The 20,661-nt window shown below is 47.4% G+C and overlaps 1 protein-coding gene across 5 annotated transcripts in view; it reads left to right on the top strand.

Annotated features, from left to right (window-relative positions):
* Positions 1–20,661, top strand: part of sptan1 (spectrin alpha, non-erythrocytic 1) — a 57,370-nt gene that overhangs the window by 27,944 nt on the left and 8,765 nt on the right. For 2 of the 5 annotated variants that reach the window (XM_038280640.1, XM_038280637.1), the window contains 25 exons: positions 68–100; positions 191–226; positions 429–476; positions 3,004–3,095; positions 3,176–3,320; positions 3,401–3,582; positions 3,720–3,819; positions 3,910–4,107; positions 4,189–4,335; positions 4,418–4,521; positions 6,288–6,450; positions 6,544–6,558; positions 8,796–8,927; positions 10,086–10,223; positions 10,302–10,406; positions 10,485–10,693; positions 10,766–10,886; positions 10,969–11,090; positions 11,164–11,296; positions 11,383–11,481; positions 11,562–11,721; positions 19,478–19,554; positions 19,632–19,841; positions 19,921–20,217; positions 20,300–20,412. In XM_038280640.1, the coding sequence (XP_038136568.1) occupies positions 68–100; positions 191–226; positions 429–476; positions 3,004–3,095; positions 3,176–3,320; positions 3,401–3,582; positions 3,720–3,819; positions 3,910–4,107; positions 4,189–4,335; positions 4,418–4,521; positions 6,288–6,450; positions 6,544–6,558; positions 8,796–8,927; positions 10,086–10,223; positions 10,302–10,406; positions 10,485–10,693; positions 10,766–10,886; positions 10,969–11,090; positions 11,164–11,296; positions 11,383–11,481; positions 11,562–11,721; positions 19,478–19,554; positions 19,632–19,841; positions 19,921–20,217; positions 20,300–20,412 (3,179 nt within the window). The remainder of the gene's footprint in view (positions 1–67; positions 101–190; positions 227–428; positions 477–3,003; positions 3,096–3,175; positions 3,321–3,400; positions 3,583–3,719; positions 3,820–3,909; positions 4,108–4,188; positions 4,336–4,417; positions 4,522–6,287; positions 6,451–6,543; positions 6,559–8,795; positions 8,928–10,085; positions 10,224–10,301; positions 10,407–10,484; positions 10,694–10,765; positions 10,887–10,968; positions 11,091–11,163; positions 11,297–11,382; positions 11,482–11,561; positions 11,722–19,477; positions 19,555–19,631; positions 19,842–19,920; positions 20,218–20,299; positions 20,413–20,661) is intronic. The other 3 variants (XM_038280641.1, XM_038280638.1, XM_038280639.1) reach the window with 2 other exon arrangements.

The following is a 20,661-nucleotide window of genomic DNA, read 5'->3' as shown; positions in this document are numbered from 1 at the left end:
CCGCTCCCACCTAGAAAAGCTCCTCCAGGTTCCGTCTGACTTCCTGTTTTGTTCTTTGTGTTTGCAGCAAACAGAGCTGCTTGGATCTGCTCCTGGACAGGTCCGATTCTTTTCTATCCGTAACATCCTTCCTGATTCCTGAGGAGAGAATCTTCTTTCTATAAACTCTTATTTTTTTCTTTTTCAACAGGACGACCCTGACTCTAAGAGTGCGTCACCGTGGAAGGTAAGCTGAAGCTCTGGCTCTCTGCCGGGTTCTGGTTCTGTTCGGTTTCACAGCCATCAGTAAAACTGATGCTGTATGATTCTATGATCCCATCTGGGATCGTTCTGACTGATCCCAGACTGGTTGCCATGGTTTCACTGCCTCGTTCCTGACTGCTGTGGTGTTGTTTTGTGTTTCCTGTTTGGTTAACCTTTGACCTCAGACCGTACGGTTGGGTGTCCAAACAACGGCTAACTTTAATACCATCAAGGTAAGACCCGACTGATCCCAAACTCCCATGTCATGCGTCGTCGTCATCAGAAACTCACCCACCTGTCCGTTCCTCATCATCCGCCCCACCCTAAACGCACCTTTGTCCTTTTATGGTCCTTCCTGCTCGCTGCAGGAATCCGTTTGTTCTGTTCCCTCCTTGCATCCAGTCCTGTCAGACCCTAACATCCTGCCTGATTGCTTGTCAGTCTTTTAACCTTTAGTAAGCCTCACCTGCTCTGCTGTGTTTAGCTAACGAAGCTTTCAAAAGTATTCACACCCCTTCTGACTCAATTCCATAATGGTCATTAGGAAGTAGAAGGATATCTAATAATCTGGGAGGTGTGGCTTAAATTTGGATCAAGCCCAGCTAAACAGGTACTTGGGGGAAACATCTTTGGCTACTAGCTGTTTTGGGGTTTTGTTTCTACTAATTTAATAGGACGGGGAACATCTGAGGACATTGCTTCCTTGTTCTGCTGTAAATTGTTGGTAGGATTAAGATCTGGACTTTGACTAGGCCACTCTAGCGTCCAATACCCTTCTCTGATTCCTAGGTCTGCAGTTGCTCCATCCAAAAATAAAATGTAAAAATTTGAAGATGATGGAGTACTATGATCCATCTGATAATTGATCAGATTACCTAGAAGCTATTGAGCGAAAATGCTAATATTTCTATATAAAAATTAATTAAAAAATATAAAAAATGTAAAAATAAAAGGCGCAAGTTTTGAAGAAGACTGAGTACTGTGATCCAACATTGATTTTGAGTCAAATTATCAGATTACCTGGACAGGGTTCCCCCCGGTCCTTAAATAGTCTTAAAAGGCATTGAATTCTTCAAAATAAAACTAAGGCCTTAATTGGTATTAAAATGTCTTAAATTATTCTTTCGTAGGTCTTAATTTTTAAAACGTTATTATTTTTATTACGATTTATTTTTGTAATCTAAATAAAACGTTAAAATTGACAATTTTTTTTTTTTTTTTTAAGTCTCGCCATTATTAGTTCCGTCCCGATAGCGGAACCAGTAAAGCGTTGTTGCGGCCGGGACATTTGGGAGATGCACCATTAACTTTTTGTCTGGAAAACATGATCAAGTGTAAATGGAACCAAAATTGTCTCCAGCCAAGAGTTTCCTCCATGGCTAAAACCAGGGAACATACATGAGGCTCAGTGGATTTAGTGCAAGAAGTCATTCAAGCTCAGAACGATGGGAATTAAGGCAGTGGAGTCGCACATGCGAAGCACGAAACACAAAGCGTCAAAATGGAGTTACAGAGAAACAGCCGGTATTTCTCAGTTTAGTTCCACCCTTGTCTCTGCAACGCCTCCACTTATCACCAAATCAAACATACTAAGAAAACCATACAAAGAAAAATAGCTGCAAAAAAGACTTAGCACTGGTTATGTTGGGGCTTTAAAACTGATTAGTTTGTGAATTCAGTTAAATAATTGTTAAAATATATCTGTCATTTGTGTGTTTTTAGCTTTCTTCCTGTATGGGAAGCATTTCAAAATTTGAAACATTAGTGCAGTGGTTTATGTTATAATAAACCTTTGGGTTAAGTTGTCGCAAGCAGGTTTTTCTTTTGTTTCTTATAAATTTGGTCTTTAATTTTTATTTCAAGTGGCATTAAAAAGTCTTGAATTTAACTTGCCTCATGCTGTAGGAACCCTGCTGGAAGCTATTCAGCAAAAATACTAATATTTCTATATAAAAATTAAAAATGCAAAAATAATAGGCGTACCTTTTGAAGAAGACTGAGTACTATGATCCAACATTGATTTTGAGTAGATTGATCACATTACCTTGAAGCTATTGAGCAAAAATGCTATTTCTATATAAAAATGTATAAAAGAAGATTTAAAGTTTAAAATGTAAAAATAAAAGGCGTAACTTTTGAAGATGATGCAGTACTATGATCCAGCACTGATTTAGAGTCAATTGATCACATCACCTGGAAGCTATTGAGCAAATAAGGTAATATTTCTCTCTCTCTCTCTCTCTCTCTCTCTATATATATATATATATATATATATATATATATATATATATATATATATATATATATATATATATATATATATATATATATATATAAAAAAATTAAAGTTTTTTGTCTATGGTCAGATGATGCATTGAACTGAGCTGAGATATTTTAGAACCTAACCAAACTTTAAACTGACCCAGAACGTCCTTCCTGACCCGTATGGACCAGAAACAGAACACAGATTATTTGAGGTCACACATTTCTTAGAACAAGTTTATTTGGTCTTAATTTGAGTGTATAAAAATGATGATCTGCCAATGGAAGAAGTATTTGGGTCCTTAAAAGGAGAACGTTGGGTATTATTTTAATACTATTATGGAGTTGAGATTTTAAGAAATACAGACTGAAAGGGGTGTGATTACTTTAGTAAGGCTCTGTGAGTAGAAAACTCTGTCCTGAGTAAAGCGACCCTGTGGACGTTCACAGCTTTCTAGGATTCGATCTGGATGGTGTTTGATTGTGATCTGTTTGTAGGAGCTGAACAATCGCTGGCGTTCGCTGCAGCAGCTGGCCGAGGATCGCAGCAACATGCTGGGCAGCGCCCATGAGGTGCAGCGCTTCCACAGGTAACGTTTACCTTCCTAATGCCACGCAGAACCTACAGAACACCGTCCACCAACCAGAGCTGCGTGTCTTCTCCTCTCAGGGACGCTGATGAAACCAAAGAATGGATCGAGGAGAAGAACCAGGCGCTCAACACGGACAACTACGGCCACGATTTGGCCAGCGTTCAGGCGCTGCAGCGCAAACACGAAGGCTTCGAGAGGGACCTGGCAGCTCTGGGCGATAAGGTCCGATCATCACAGACTGATTGCCGCCAACGCTGCGTTCCGCTGTGCAGACCTTCATGGAGGCTCATTCTGTCCGACAGGTCAAATCTCTGGGAGAGACGGCCGAGCGCCTGATCCAGTCGCACCCTGAGGCTGTGGACGATATCCAGGAGAAATGCACGGAGCTGAACACGGCCTGGAGCAGCCTGGTGGGGCGAGCCGACCAACGCAAGGAGAAGCTGGGGAACTCCCACGACCTGCAGCGTTTCTTGTCCGACTTCAGGTGAGCGGCTGCACGACACGACTTTATATAGAAATTAATCTGTGTGGCGGTTCAGTTTCTAACCGGTCTCTCTGCGGTCGACAGAACCCTGGTTCCGGTGAGTTTAGTGTTTGACACATTAACTTCTGTCCTTGCAGGGATCTGATGTCCTGGATCAACGGGATCCGAGGGTTGGTTTCCTCGGAGGAGCTGGCAAAAGACGTGACGGGAGCTGAAGCTCTGTTGGAGCGCCACCAGGTCAGAACTTCCTGTCCTGGTTCTGGATAAACTGCAGATTCAGATGCATCCCATCGTTTTTCTAACTGTCTCTCCGTTTTGTTTTTTTAGGAACACCGGACGGAGATCGACGCTCGCGCCGGAACCTTCCAGGCCTTCGAACAGTTCGGCCAGCAGCTGCTGACCCGAGGTCACTATGCCAGTCCTGAGATCCAGCAGAAGCTGGAGGCTCTGGACCGGGAGCGTGCCGACCTTGAGAAGGCCTGGGTTCAGCGCCGCATGATGCTGGACCAGTGCCTGGAGCTCCAGGTAATCAGTTCTTCTCCGATCTACCCTGTTGGACCAGAAATGGTTTGAACCTTCCTGATGGCGCCTGTTGTCCTTCCACAGCTCTTTAGCAGGGACTGTGAGCAGGCCGAGAACTGGATGGCGGCTCGGGAGGCCTTCCTGGACAGCGATGATAAGGGCGACTCCCTGGACAGCGTGGAGGCTCTCATCAAGAAGCACGAGGACTTTGACAAGGCCATCAACGTTCAGGTCAGTGACCTGCTCAGAGGTCCACTCTAGAGTTCCTCCCAGCCCCAGTTCAGGAGTTTAACCGCTTCTGATCCGGATACAGGAGGAGAAGATCGCCGCTCTGCAGTCCTTCGCCGAACAGCTGATTGGAGCCGACCATTACGCCAAAACCGACATCTGCCGCCGGCGCAACGAAGTTCTGGAGAGGTGAGGAGCAGCTCCTGCTTCAGGAAACAGCCCATGTGTCCAAACCTCTGGGGGGTTCTGGTTGTTCCTCCTCGTTTACCAAATTTGAGGTCTGGTTGTTTCAACTGGGTCCCCTGACAAAGACTTTCAAAATTTAGTTTATTAATACTCTTCAAATGAAAAGTTTCATTGTTCAAATTTTTGTCAAATTAGGTTCGTCATTACTTTCAGAGACCTGAGTGAAGTTGCCCCTCCCCCACATTCTTCAAATCAGACAAAATTAGTGTCAAACGTTTGTGCAGCAAAAATTTTTGTTTGTGCCGCTATCATTTTAAAGATATAAAGTTCAGTGCAGCGAGGAATGCTCTGATCTTTATATTGGAAGAACCAAACAACCTCTCCACAGACGCATGGCGCAACACAGAAGAGCGGCCTCCTCTGGACAAGACTCTGCAGTACATCTATACCTGATGGACAAAGGACATTCTTTTGAGGACCAGAATGTCCACATTCTGGACAAAGAAAATAGGTGGTTTGAGAGGGGCGTGAAGGAAGCCATCTATGTTAAGAGAGAAAAAACAACTTTAAACTGAGGTTGTGGACTCAGATTCCAGCTTCCAAAAACATACAATTCAATCATAGACATGATCCCTTCCAGATATCACCAAACCCCCCACCCCATCACAGAGGAACGAAAGACCTACTCGCTCCAGCCCGTGAACAATACCTCCTTAACGACCAACCCTTAACAATCATAGACAGGTTTCAGGTATTACAGGCTAACGATGGAACCAAACGACCCATTCATCGGTTACCATTTGCATGTTTCCAAGCGATACAAGGCTTTGTCTATATAAGACTCAAACTCACTGCGGATCAAGACATTTGAATTGAGAAAGCTTCCTGGAGAGGTGGCGAAACGTCTTCAAATCTTGGAAATCAAGTCCAGTGGATATTTTTTGAATTTTTACGGAATGACTATGACCTGGATGACTGAGAACCTTCATCAGCAGATATAAAGAAATATTTCTAGAGGTCATCAAAGGTCAACCACCCCCCACCTTCTTCAAATGAGACAAAATTGGTGTCAAACGTTTGTGCAGCAAAAATGTTCGTTTGTGCCGCTATCATTTTTTTACAGGTTAAAATTATATAATTAAAGGTTAGCAACTTATAATTTATATGAAATTCAGAGTTTCAGAATGAACAAATGTTCACTGACCTTTGATGACCTCTAGAAACATTTCTTTATCTTAAAAACGATAGCTGCACAAACCAGCACAAACGTTTGACACGGATTTTATCTAATTTGAATAAAGTGGGGGGTGCTGGTTGACCTTTTGACCTTTACATTTTCATTAATATCTTCAAAGCCAAAGCAGCACAAACGAAAATATTTGCTGCACAAACCAGGACAAATGGAGCTGAGTTAATCAACAGCCATTTTGTCTGATTTGAAGAAGGTGGGGGGTGGTTGACCTTTGATGACCTCTAGAAACATCTCTCTTTATATCTTTAAAACGATAGCGGCACAAATGAAAATTTTTGCTGCACAAACGTTTGACACTAATTTTGTCTAATTTGAAGAAGGTGGGGGGGGCCAACTTCACTCAAGTCTTCCAGAGCTAAACCTGTAAGAAATATCTGCATTTCAAAATAAAAGCCCACAAATAGTCTTAGAAATAAAAGCCACAATTGTTCCCAGATAAGATGATAAGGATCTCGGTGAAGTTCACTCTAGCTGTGTTGGTTGGGAACCTGACACGACGGTTCGGACTCTTTTCCAGGTGGCGCGCGCTGAAGATCCAGATGATCGAGAAGCGTTCCAAGCTGGGAGAGTCCCAGACCCTGCAGCAGTTCAGCCGCGACGTGGACGAGATCGAGGCCTGGATCAGCGAGAAACTCCAGACGGCCTCCGATGAGTCCTACAAGGACCCCACCAACATCCAGGTATGTTTCCCCGCGGTTCTGCTCTCACGGTTCCTAACCAGTCCTCCCTTTGATCCGATCTGAATCCTTCTCTCGCTCTTCCATCCTCTCTAGCTGTCCAAGCTGTTGGTAAGTTCTAGTTGTGTGTCGGCTCACTAACAAGCAGATGGTCCTTCCTGTGTCAACGTTTGGCTTTCTGTGTAGACTTTGTAGATCCGAGCCCATCCCGTTTGTCCTCCATCAGCTGTATTTAGTTTTAATTTAGCGCTCGTTTTTTTTATGTTTCAAGTTTTGTTTGTTTTAATGAAGATCATTGGTGCTGCTTCCATTTTAATCTTTGGTTTCATGGAGGAGAGTCATCTTTAAAAGTTGCACCAAAGCCTTCATAACTCATTCAGAACAGTTCTGGTCCAGATGATCCAGATCCACCTCTGTCTGAACTAAAGCTGCACGACATGTTGAATCGATTTTGCTGCCATCGCACAGGATTGGTTGTTTTTGTTTGATGTGATGTTTTTAGTTTCCTGCATGCAGTGAATTTTAAATAATATTAAAATGGAGTAGCCAGAAATTTTACTCTATTAAGAGTAGAAATACTTAATCATATTTTAACTTGGGTATAATTAAAAAGTAAAATCGTGTAAAACTACCCCTAAAGGTAATTTTTTTCAAAAAGTTACTCAATTAAGTGATGTTGAGTAAATGTAAGTAGTTACTACCCATCTCTGCTCTCCGCCATGTTAAAAGGTCAAATTTGACCTCATCTTGGCAACTTGTGATTAATGAATCTGCCCATTTTTTTTTTTTCGATTCATCAGTTAATAATCAGATGGCATTTAAACTGCATACTCTGAAAGACATATTTCTGCACATCAGCTGTTTGACTGGTAAGCTCTAACTGCACTTAATTCAGCTCCTTCTTTCTTTTTCTAAAATATTAAACTTCTTAAACTGGGACCTGAGTCCAAATTTCATAAGACATAAATGTAAATGTGAGATTGTATGACAACGAAAATCGTTGGTCATCTTCTGCTGTTTTTCATATCCTAACCTCACCAGGACATCCATGGTTGGTTTACAGTGACTCATCATTTTGTTTTGTTTTTTTTGGCTAGCTTTATCTATTAATAAAAATTTAAAAAAAAAAGTACAGTGACTAATCCTGAGTAGAGAAATCAGAATGGTTCCTTTTCGATCTACCAAGTAGAACAAATGAGGAGAAAACAGGGCTAAATGACAGAAAGTACTATTTATATGAAGTTTTAGACGCTGTAAAAACATTTTTTAAAGGATTAAAAGCTTAAAAACGAATAAATCCTTTAAATCATCTAAATTCAAGTCAGTTTATTTCTATAGCGCCAATTCACAACACAAGTCATCTCAAGGCAGTTTACAGTTCGACTAAATCATCCAATCAGATTGATTCAAAGTTTTCTATCTAAGGAAAACCAGTTGATTGCATTGACTCTTTGACTCTTCAGCAATCCCTCACACTAAGCATGCTTGTAGCGACAGTGGAGAGAAAAAACTCCCTTTTAACAGGAAGAAACCTCCAGCAGAACCAGGCTCAGTGTGAGCGGCCATCTGCTGAGGCCGACTGGGGTTCAAGGAGACAGAAGCAGACATAGAAAAAGAAGCATAGATACAAAAGGCAACTGTAAAAGGCGACTCCGTCCAGGAAACACACAGCCAATCAGACGAGTTCCGAGCCAGCTCCCATGTCAGAGGATGAAGAGAGCACATCCAGCAGTCACAGCCAGAGAAACAGGACTACACTGAAAAACAGGCCGATCTCCAACATCTATTAACAAAGGTGTTGATGGCAGCAGCACAGCTGATATTTCTCTCCAGGATGGAGTCACAGCCAAACAGGAACAGACTAGATGAAGCTACTATGAGAAAAAGCAGAGAGAGCAGAACGTTAGAGATTGAACTAACAGATTCTGCAGAGTGGGAGAATAGAGATAGAATGAAGCAGAATGATGAAAAAGTGGTCCCCATGTCCTCCAGCAGTCTAAGCCTATAGCAGCATAACTATAGAGATGCTCAGGATAACCTGAGCATCTCTAAGATTTATTAAAAAGGAAAGTAGACGTTTCTCTCATGTCGTGCAGCCCTAAATAGGCCATGAATCCAGTTGGATCATAACCAGAAGCAGCTTGAAATGACTGACTCTCTCCATGTTTTGGTTTAAACATCAGTTTTGCTGCAGTTTGTTGTTTTGTCTGTTCCGTGTCCATAACTGTCCCTTCGTCAATAACGGCGTCCCGTTACAGTCCCAACAGTGTCTCCTTCCTCGCATTGTCTGCTTCAAACCTCCCGACGCGCGATGAGCAGATAAACTGACCCTGTTTTTGTGCCATCAGAGCAAACATCAGAAGCATCAGGCGTTCGAGGCCGAGCTCCACGCCAACGCCGACCGCATCAAAGGAGTCATTGACACCGGAAACGCCCTCATCCAGAGGGGAGCGTGCGCCGGCAGCGAGGACGCCGTCAAGGTAAGCTCCGCACGGCCGCTGGAGGTTGTGACATCACTGACCCAATCACAGAGGGGCTGTTCAAAGGACGGTCGGGTTGGTCGGCCAGATTTTTTTTAAGTTTCTAAAACCTTTATTAATGATTTTTGTTTCTAAAGAATAAAAATTTATTTTCTTATTAAACGATAAGATAAGTCATCCATCATCCATTCAGCTCAGAACCTTTAGCTTTGGGATTCATGTTGTTATTTTCATATTTTTCTTTGTTTTTATAGAATAAATGATTCTAAAGTTTAACGGAACAAAAATCTGTGGAGGTTGGTTGTAGCCTGAGAAGCTGATAACTGCTTTATCATTTCCTGTTTTCAACGTATTATATATATGCTTTTTTTTTTTTATAAATTACGTTATTTAGATTCAACATGTAACATATTAAGCTCTTTCACTCAAGCTAATCTCTAATAACGAGAACGTCTCACTTTGTAACAACCTCAACACTGAAGAGGAAGTCTGTAGGTTTGGTTTAATGTGCGAAATAATCTGATTTGATTCTTGATTTAAATAAATTTTGTTCTAAAATCCGCTAACAGATGGGATCATAAACTAAATTTGGTTTTGGGTTAAGCTAAAAGAAACCAAAACATTCTGATTAAAGAAAGGTTGAAACAAAATGGCGACTATTGACTCTAGTGTGGATGGATTTTATTGATAATTTCTCTTATATTTAGTAAATCAACAGAAAAAAATTTGATCAAAATCAACAGACAGATAAACTGATTATTGTTTCTGTGTTGTAAATCGCTGAGGAGGAGTTCTGTAGGATTATTAGAATATTTTGGATTCTTTTCAAATTAATCCACAGAATTTTCAGTTTTTTCTTGTTTGATTTTAACGTCTGATGGCGTCTATCAAAATACCTGAGACTGGTATTTTTTCTCCGTATTGTCATTGAACTTAGCATTTTTCTGACACTTGAGAGCATCTACTCCTTTGCAGCTAGGGGGCGCTGTTTGTTTCTCTGAACTGGACTAATGATAACGAGGAACATTTAATCATGTAGAAACATTTAAATGGATAGATACGTAGAAGTGAGTCATCTAGAACCTGAGTAATGAGAGTCCCAGTCTGGATGGTTCCTGATTTGATTGTAGATTTATTTCGATCCGTGTTTTTCCTCAGGCTCGGCTTAACGCTCTGGATGAGCAGTGGAGGTTCTTGGTCAATAAATCAGCAGAGAAGAGCCAGAAGCTGAAGGAAGCCAACAAGCAGCAGAACTTCAACACCGGCATCAAGGACTTTGATTTCTGGCTGTCTGAGGTGAGGCTCGGCGACCCGAGCGGGACCGTTTAGCACCGTGGTTCAGGTTCTGATCATGACTCCTTTCCTGCTTCTCAGGTTGAAGCTCTTCTGGCATCGGAGGATTACGGCAAAGATCTGGCTTCAGTCAACAACCTGCTGAAGAAACATCAGCTGCTGGAGGCTGACATCTCTGCTCATGAGGTACGCCGCAGCAGAACCAGAACCCCCCGTGGTCCCGGCGTGGAGTTCTCTCTGATCTGAGCCGGTTTTCTCCTGCAGGACCGTCTGAAGGACCTGAACGGCCAAGCCGACAGTCTGATGGCCAGCAACGCCTTCGACACCTCGCAGGTGAAGGACAAACGCGACACCGTCAACGGCCGCTTCGCCAAGATCCAGAGCATGGCCGCCGGCCGCCGCGCCAAACTCAACGAGTCGCATCGCCTGCACCAGTTCTTCAGGGACCTGGACGACGAGGAGTCCTGGATCAAGTAAGACCTCCTTCTGCCGCCCCTCGTCGATGTTTGCTGCCTTTAGCTGAGCGCTGCTGTGAATCCTCTCAGGGAGAAGAAGCTGCTGGTTGGATCAGAGGATTACGGACGTGATTTGACAGGAGTTCAGAATCTGAGGAAGAAGCATAAGAGGCTGGAAGCTGAGCTGGGAGCGCACGAGCCGGCCATCCAGGTAGGATCACCGCATCTCCGGGATCAGTCCACAACCTCAGCTACTGGTTCTCCTCACTTCAGGTTGTATTTTTCTCCCTCAGTCTGTGTTGGACACTGGGAAGAAGCTGTCTGATGACAACACCATTGGTCAGGAGGAGATCCAGCAGAGGCTGGCCCAGTTCGTGGACCACTGGAAGGAGCTGAAGGATCTGTCTGGAGCAAGGTTGGACCTTCTGATCCAGAGAGTCGGACTTGGCCCTGGGAGCCAGTCTGAAGGTTTTTCTTTGTGGTTTCAGGGGAAAGAGGCTGGAGGAGTCGCTGGAGTACCAGCAGTTTGTGGCGAACGTGGAAGAGGAGGAAGCTTGGATCAATGAGAAGTTGAATCTGGTTGGAAGCGAAGATTATGGCGATACGCTGGCAGCTGTTCAGGTAACCTCCCGCTCCGGTTCTGTTCGCTCTAAATCCTCAGAGTGCTGAGATGTTTCACATGTAAAACCTGTTGTTTCTCCCCTTAGGGTCTGCTGAAGAAACACGAGGCGTTTGAGACGGACTTCACCGTGCATCGGGACAGAGTCAACGACGTCTGCGCCAATGGAGAGGAGCTCATCAAGAAGGTCGGCTCATAGAAACCAGAACAAACCGACTCAGAGCTGTTCTGCTGAAGATGAACCTAACTCTGCTCTGTTTCCACCAGAACAACCATCACGTGGACAACATCCGCGCCAAGATGGCCGCCCTGAGGGGGAAGGTGTCTGAGCTGGAGAGGGCGGCGGCTCAGAGGAAAGCCAAGCTGGACGAGAACTCGGCCTTCCTGCAGTTCAACTGGAAGGCCGATGTGGTGGAGTCCTGGATCGGTACGTAGCAGAGCCACACCAGACATCAGTCCTCCTGGCTCTGGTGTCTGATTGGTCAGAAAAGTAGAGTGGGTGTGGGTAGTGGATATAAGCGTCGAGTTACAACAAAATCCCAAATTTTCTGGTTGGGCATTTTCTTAATCAGGTTCTTGGTCTTATTTATTAAAAAAAGTGTGGGGTGTACCGTAATTTTCGGACTATAAGCCGCGACTTTTTCTAAATTTTTCGACCTTGCGGCTTATATAACAATGCAGGTTATCTATGGACTTTTACAGCTAACGGCCACTAGGGTAATACCTGAATCTATGGATTTTACCATCCACCATGTTGACGTCACATTTGCTTCAACACCAGGGTTCCTGCGGGTCCTTAAAAAGTCTTATAAGTCTTATAAAATGTCTTAAATCAGTCTTTCATAGGTCTTAATTTTTAAAACATCATAAATAGGATTCTATTTCATCCCTACTGACCGCCAGAGGCGGTGCTTCAAGCACTGAATGATCATTCTTGCGCATGCGCAGGTCGAGTATTAATGACAACAAAGTCAGCTGTGACCTGCCGGGGACCCACGTGACTCTATATAGTCACGTGGCACCCGGCAATCAATCCCTTTTGTTCTTCTCGCGCGCAGGTGTGTTGAGTACCGGAGTGTGGTCGTGTGAAGCTGGTTGCTTCTGTGTATACCACTAGTTTCCTGGCTGCTTGTTGCTGGTAGCCCCGTGACCGGGTTTGGTCGGAGCTGCGGGTAAGTCTCGCCCTCCAGGGGCTGCACAAGCTGCTTTCACCTTACCAGATCTGCGGTGACTGGTAAGTTTTCGTTCTTTTCTCAGCAGTAGTTTACTGTTCGCTTTGATTTGCCACGTTAATTTTGTGGCTCTTTTGACTCACGGTAGCGTTTCTGCTCGCGCTGAGTTGTTTTCAGTTTGTTTGCCTAAGCCCACCAGTAGCGTTTCTGCTCGCGTTGGGTTCTTCTATAGTTTGTTTATCTACACTCACCAGTGGCGTTTCTGCTCGCGCTGAGTTGTTTTCAGTTTGTTTGCCTAAGCCCACCAGTAGCGTTTCTGCCCGCGTTGGGTTCTTCTATAGTTTGTTTATCTACACTCACCAGTGGCGTTTCTGCTCGCGCTGAGTTGTTTTCAGTTTGTTTGCCTAAGCCCACCAGTAGCGTTTCTGCTCGCGTTGGGTTCTTCTATAGTTTGTTTGCCTAAACTCACCAGTGGCGTCTCTGCTCGTGCTGAGTTCATCTTTAGTTAATAATCGATTTGCTAGTGGCGTTTCTGCTCACGCTGAGTTTGGAATCTCTGCGGGGGTTTTCCTACAACGAGTCGCCAGTAGCGTTTCCTGCTCGTGTTGACTTGTCCTTGGTAGCAGGCTGATCACGCCTTTCAGCAGTATGATGCTGGATAATTTATGTTGCTCGACCTGTCTGGCTCCACTTCAGCCGGATGACGGGCATGACTTGTGTCCCTCCTGCCTCGGTGGGGAACATCTCCGGGAGGCGCTGTCAGATGACGCTTGCCCCAACTGTCGCGTCATGCCCCGGTCGGTCAGACTGGATCGGTTGGCTGCACTGGAGCAGCCTACCGACTGAGCGAGCGCTTCGCCGCGTGCTCGTTTGCCGATGGAGAAAGCGGTGTGCAAACGATCTACTGTGGCTGCACCTTCGGTACCGACGAAGCGTGCTAGACGGACCGATGCAGGGAGGTTGTCCACCAGAGTGGATCATCTCACTACTGAGCTGGCCCAAATGAAAGCCCTCCTCCAGTCCTTTCAGACTGCTGGTGATCGCGGCACGGCTCTCCCTACCGAGCAGGATGAAACGTCAGTCAATGACGACGATGCTGTTTCTGTGGCGGCCTCTGGCACCCATTTCTGTGAGGACCTTCCGGAGCTGGGCTCCGGGGCCTCTGGGTCGGACTCCATTGCCTCCCAGGAGGATACGGGGGAGTCTGTGACATCCGCTATTCGAACGGCTCTTGCCCGTTTACAGATTAGTGTTCCTCAGGCCCAGCCTGCGGCTTCCAGCGCCTTCTTTAGGCGCAGTAGGTCAGAGACTGCCTTTGTGGTTCCTCCCTCGGCGGAGTATGTGCGGGAACTGCATGCTTGCTGGTCAGACACCAAGGCGTTTTCACGTCTGACGACGGATGGCAGGGTCCTGGCAGCTATGCAGGAGGCACCCAAGGTTGGCTTGGGGCAGATGCCAGCGGTGGAACCGGGCATTGCCTCTCTTATAATCCCGCCTGATGAGGCCTTGCGGCCCAATGCCCGTTGTCCGCGTCCTCAGTGCCGTATTACCGACGACCTTCTCTGTAAGGCCTATGACTCTGGGGCCCGCATGGGCCGGATTGGGAACTCTCTCTCCCATCTTATGCTGGCCCTGTCTTCCTCCTTGGAATCTGTTCCGCTGGATCATGCCACGCAAGGCCTGGTTGATGCATCTCTGCAGGCCTTTGCTCTTATGACGAGGGAACTTGGACGCACACTCTCCACACTGGTTCATGCTCGCCGCCAGGTCTGGTTGGCGCAGTCACCACTAACTGAGCCTTGTAGGAGGACCCTCCGGGCCCTGCCTGTGGTCCCGGGGGAGCTTTTTGGTTCAGCGGCACTGGACGCCTTGGACCGTACGGCTCAGGCCTCTAGAACGAGGCAACAGCTGGCAGGGCTTCACAGACGTGATCGCCAGCCAGTAAGCACCTGGGCAGCTGCGGGTCCTTCACGGAGGTCCTTAGTGCCTTCTCCTTCTCCCACTGAGCCCCAGGGTCTGTTACCAGGTCAGAGATCGGTCCGGGGACCTGCTCTAGATCGGAGGAACAGAGCTCGAGACCAGGCTGGGACGAGGTCCTTTCATCCCTTTCGAGCCGCGCAGTCTGGCCGGCGTCCTCCCGGGCCTTCGAAGGGCCGGGGGACCCGCAGATGATGCCTTAGGGCCGGCGGTCGGTTATTTTTCCCCGGGACAGCTCAGCTTCTGGGCTGCCCACACCCCGGACTTGTGGGTGTTGTCCACCCTGTCCCGGGGGTACCGTCTTCAATTCCGCCGCCGGCCACCTATCCCTGGCCGGGTCAGGATGACTGTGATCCACGACCCGGTGAAGGCACAGGCACTGAACCAAGAAATCTGCACCTTGCTGGCCAAGGGTGCTATAGTGCCTGTGGACCCCCTGCTGGATCCAGGGGGCTTTTATTCCACGTATTTTCTGGTTCCGAAGAAGACCAGGGGCCTGCGTCCAGTCTTGGACCTCAGAGGCCTGAATGTGTACTTGAAGGCCATGCCCTTTCATATGCTGACCACCAAGGAAGTGTTGCAGGCGATTTCCCCGGGCGATTGGTTCACTTCCATAGATCTCAGGGATGCTTATTTTCACGTTCCGATCGCTCCGCCCCATTGGCGGTTTCTTCGTTTTGCTTTTCAAGGGAGGCATTTCCAGTTCAGGGTCCTCCCGTTCGGACTTTCACTGTCCCCCAGGGTGTTCACCCGATGTGTTGCAGCGGCCCTCTCTCCTCTGCAGGCACAGGGATTGAGGATCCTCCCATATCTGGACGACTGGCTCATTTGTGCCGCGACGTGGGACCAGGCGGTTCGAGATACTCGGTTAGTGCTCCATCATGTGGGATGCTTGGGCTTGCAGGTGAACATGGAGAAAAGCAGTCTGACCCCCTCACAGGAGACTGTCTTCCTGGGCATTGCCATGGATTCCATCTCAATGACTGCTTGCCCGTCACCCCAGCGGGTGGACAGTATATTGAGCGTGCTCCCGGAATTCAGGCGCGGCATGGCGCTGCCTCTTGTGCGGTATCTTCGACTCTTGGGCATACTTACAGCTGCGTCCGCCGTAGTGCCCTTGGGGCTGCTGTCATTGCGGCCCCTCCAGATGTGGTTGAACAGCTTGAATCTGGATCCCACACGGAACACTCATCGTCTCCGAAGACTTCGGGTGGGGCCTCAGTGTCTTCAGTCTCTGTCCCAATGGAGGGTGAGGTTGTTTATGACCACAGGGGTCCCGCTCGGTTCCCTCCCGTGTCGTCGGGAAGTTGTGTTTACAGATGCATCCTCCACGGGCTGGGGTGCAACCTGGCGGGGTCAAATGGCACAGGGGACATGGTCCCAGCGGCAGGGCAGGGAACACATCAATGTCCTGGAGTTACAGGCTGTGCTTCTGGCTCTTCAGAGCTTTCTTCCAGGCTTGCGGGGGAAGCACGTGCTGGTGAGGTCAGACAACACCACAGTGGTCTTTCACATCAACCACCAGGGGGGCACGAGGTCAAGGAAACTGTTGTGCTTGACTCAACGGCTTCTGACCTGGGCAGCTCCACGCATAGCCAGCCTCAGAGCAGCCTACATCCCAGGGCCGGAGAACGTGCCAGCAGATTTTCTATCCCGTCAGAAGCCGCTTCCAGGGGAGTGGAAGCTTCACCAAGAGGTGGTGGAGTGCATCTGGAAGGTCTTTGGCAGGGCGGACGTGGACCTCTTTGCCTCAAGGGACGCATTTCACTGTCCCCTTTGGTTCTCGTTGGACAACAGCAGCCCTCTGGGCCACGATGCTCTGGCACACGACTGGCCCAGGACCCTCCTTTATGCCTTTCCGCCATTCAGCCTACTTTTTCAGACTCTCCTCAGGGTACGTCAGGAGGGGCACAGGGTCCTGCTGGTGGCCCCCTACTGGCCAGCGAGGACTTGGTTTCCTCTACTGTGCGAGCTCAGCTCCGGCTCGCCAATGCGTCTCCCCTCCAGGAGAGACCTTCTTTCCCAGATGGGGGGTCAGATCTTGCACCCCGAACCGGACCGGCTCCAGCTCTGGATTTGGCCCCTGCAAGGCCGGGGTCCACCTTCTCAAGATACACTGGGTCCATAGGGCATACAATGGCTAATGCATGGGCGCCGTCCACGCGAGCTGTCTATGCTAACAAGTGGACGGTCTTTGCGACCTGGTGCCGTGATAGAGGGCAGGACCCGGTGCAGTGCTCAGTTTCTGACATACTGACCTTCCTGCAGGCATTGCTGGATCAAGGACGGTCCCCATCTACCTTAAAGGTGTATGTGGCTGCCATTTCCTGTTGGCATGTTGGGCTGAATGGTTGTTCTGTGGGCCGAGACAAGGATGTTGTACTGTTTTTAAGAGGTGCTCGGCGTTTGCACCCACCCAACCGCCCTGTGGCACCGGCGTGGGACCTTTCTCTTGTGCTTGAGGCTCTTCGGTCCCTCCCATTTGAGCCCCTGGCGTCGGCGGACCTCAAATGGCTCTCACTGAAGACTGCGTTCCTTTTAGCTATGGTTTCCGCAAAACGTGTAGGGGAGTTACAGGCTCTCTCGATAGCCGAACCCTGCTGCCGGTGGAATCCTGATGGCTCAGGCGTTACACTGTGGGCTGATGTAGCATTTATTCCTAAGGTATCACTGCCAGCAGGCAGCACCCAGCCTCTCCATCTTGCCCGGTTTGACTCCGGAAGTCCCTCTGAACCACTGTGTCCTGTCCGTGCCCTTGAGACATACATCAATGCCACGGCATCCTTCCGAAAGACAAATAGCCTTTTTGTTTGCTACGCTGGCTCACGGAAAGGTCAGGCACTTTCTAAGCAGCGACTTTCACACTGGGTTGTGGATTTGATCTTCAAGGCTTATGCCTTGCAGGACCGGCCACTGCCGGCGGGAGTGAAATGCCACTCTACAAGGGGCATGTCGACATCGTTTGCTGCTATGACTGGGGTGCCATTGGATGTTATATGTCGTGCGGCCTCCTGGAAGTAGTAGTACCTTTACTCGGTTCTACAGGGTGAATGTGGCTGCGCCCCATCCGCTTCAGGGAATCCTCGAGCAGCATGCCTCTACATCACATTAGGTGGGTGGTGTAGTCGTTGTTCCTTGAATGTTGCTGATTCCTCGTGACCTTGTTGATATGAGTCATCCAGTGCTTGAAGCACCACCTCTGGCGGTCAGTAGGGATGAAATAGAACGAAAGTTACTACCGTAACTACGGTTCTATGAATCCCGGATGACCGCCAGAGTGCTTGGTCCCTCGGAATCTCTGCTTTCGCGAGAAGATTGAGGGATTGATTGCCGGGTGCCACGTGACTATATAGAGTCACGTGGGTCCCCGGCAGGTCACAGCTGACTTTGTTGTCATTAATACTCGACCTGCGCATGCGCAAGAATGATCATTCAGTGCTTGAAGCACCGCCTCTGGCGGTCATCCGGGATTCATAGAACCGTAGTTACGGTAGTAACTTTCGTTATTTTTATTATGATTTATTTTTGTAATCTAAATAAAACATAAAAATTGACCTTTTTATTTTATAAAAAAAAAAAATACCTGCTCGCCATTATTGGTTCCGTCCCGATAGCGGAACCAATAAAGCGTTGTTGCAGCCGGGACATTTGGGAGATGCGCCATTAACTTTTTGTCTGGAAAATATGAGCAAGTGTAAATGTAACCAAAATTGTCTCCAGCCAAGAGTTTTCTCCATGGCTAAAACCAGGGAACATACATGAGGCTCAGTGGATTTAGTGCAAGAAGTCATTCAAGCTCAGAACGATGGGAATTAAGGCAGTGGAGTCGCACATGCGAAGCACGAAACACAAAGCGTCAAAATGGAGTTACAGAGAAACAGCCGGTATTTCTCAGTTTAGTTCCACCCTTGTCTCTGCAACGCCTCCACTTATCACCAAATCAAACATACTAAGAAAACAATACAAAGAAAAATAGCTGCAAAAAAGACTTAGCACTGGTTATGTTGGGGCTTTAAAACTGATTTGTTTAGTTCCCTGCTAAAACAAAGTTTGTGAATTCAGTTAAATAATTGTTAAAATATATCTGTCATTTGTGTGTTTTTAGCTTTCTTCCTGTATGGGAAGCTTTTCAACATTTGAAACATTAGTGCAGTGGTTTATGTTAAAATAAACCTTTGGGTTAAGTTGTCGCAAACAGGTTTTTGTTTTGTTTCATGTGAATTTGGTCTTAAATTTTTATTTCAAGTGGTATTAAAAAGTCTTGAATTTAACTCGCCTTATGCTGTAAGAAGCCTGCTTCTGGCCAGAGAAAAAAACACGTAATATGTAGCCAACATTTGGAAGAAGAATGTTTTCAAGATGACTTGGATAATAGCGCGTTGTGACAAACACCAGATACAGCACTGGGACTTGATCAACAGCCGATACCGCACCGTGACGTCACAAACCAGTAGGTGGCAGTAGTGTTCTTTGACAAACATGGATGCCTCCAGTAAAGCACATTCACATGAAAATTACTCTTAATTAAAAACACTGATCATTTATTGAAAAGAACGTAATAATTTGATATTTAAAGAACTTTCAGAAGTTTGAATTCTCAGTGTGAGCGGACTTTTCTTTTAACGTGAATCCCTCCCACCTGGTTCCATGCACCCGTTGGTGAGAAAACGTATTTCTATTAATTTGACGGCTCCAAGTTGTGCTCCACCAGTGAGAACAGGAATCATATTGGATGTTTATGACGTTTATCTTATTGTGTAAGTAAATTGAAAGTCTTCTCCGATATGTGTGCGCGAATTAGTCAGAGACGGGACTGTATGTTTTCTACACCAAGTTGTTGTTTTGATAAATTGCGTTCTTTTTCTGGAAAATTATGTAAAAAGCTGAGTCTGAGTTCAGGTCAGCTGCAGCTCCTCTGGTTCCAGGAGGTGAATCTGCCACTAAAGTGATGAATGACCTGCTGTGCTGAACCGGTCCAGCCCAGTTTGCAGAACGGTTACTGGAACCTTTTTTTAAACGTTCTTCTGTGTTCAGGTGAGAAGGAGAACAGCCTGAAGACGGACGACTACGGCAGAGACCTTTCCTCTGTTCAGACTCTGCTCACCAAACAGGTGGGTCCTCCTCCTGATCCTCCTCTCCATCACCTCGAACAGAACCTGCGGTTCTGACCCCCTCTGCTCCTCCGCAGGAGACCTTTGACGCTGGTCTGCAGGCCTTCCAGCAGGAAGGGATCACCAACATCACGGCTCTGAAGGACCAGCTCCTGGCTGCCAAACACGTGCAGTCCAAAGCCATCGAGGCCCGGCACGCCGCTCTGATCAAACGCTGGAACCAGCTGCTGTCCAACTCCGCTGCTCGCAAGAAGAAGCTTCTGGAAGCTCAGGAGCACTTCAGGAAGGTCGGATCAGTCAGGAGAACCTTTCCTGAAACCCAGAGGTGTTCCTGTGCGGCTAACCTTCTGGCTCCTTCCTCCTCAGGTCGAGGACCTCTTCCTGACCTTCGCTAAGAAGGCCTCGGCCTTCAACAGCTGGTTTGAGAACGCAGAGGAGGATCTGACCGACCCGGTGAGATGCAACTCTCTGGAGGAGATCCGGGCGCTGCGCGAGGCCCACGAGGCGTTCCGCTCCTCGCTCAGTTCGGCTCAGGCCGACTTCAACCAGCTGGCCGAGCTGGACCAGCAGATCAAGAGCTACCAGGTGGTGTCCAACCCCTACACCTGGTTCACCATGGAGGCGCTGGAGGAGACCTGGAGGAACCTGCAGAAGATCATCAAGGTCTGAGCGCAGAACCGTTCTGCAGTTCGTTCAGCAGGAACCGGGGCGGCATCTGGATGATTCTTCTTTCTTTGCGCTGCAGGAACGAGAGCTGGAGCTGCAGAAAGAGCAAAGGAGGCAGGAGGAGAACGACAAGCTGCGACAGGAGTTCGCTCAGCACGCCAACGCTTTCCACCAGTGGCTGCAGGAGACCAGGTAGGCCGGGTGGTTCTGGTCCGCTGTTAGAAAACCAAACACCAGTATAACTGATGCAGAGCTTTTAAAGGGCTGGGACGGGTTTGAGCGAGGTTCTGGTGCTGAAATTCTTCTCACCCTAAATGTTAACTATTCAAATGGTGCCGAATTGGATCCAACCCAGAACCGTTCTGAACCGTTCCATCCCTGCTCTGCTGGATTCACCGCATCTGAACCAACTAGAGTATCACTGGAAAGTTTATGGTGATA

Source organism: Cyprinodon tularosa, unplaced genomic scaffold (genome assembly GCF_016077235.1).
Source record: "Cyprinodon tularosa strain WSP-4 unplaced genomic scaffold, ASM1607723v1 ctg162, whole genome shotgun sequence".
NCBI classification, from domain to species: Eukaryota; Metazoa; Chordata; class Actinopteri; order Cyprinodontiformes; family Cyprinodontidae; genus Cyprinodon; species Cyprinodon tularosa.
The sequence above is the reverse complement of the archived record's forward strand: the minus strand, read 5'-3'. Positions and strand labels throughout refer to the sequence as shown.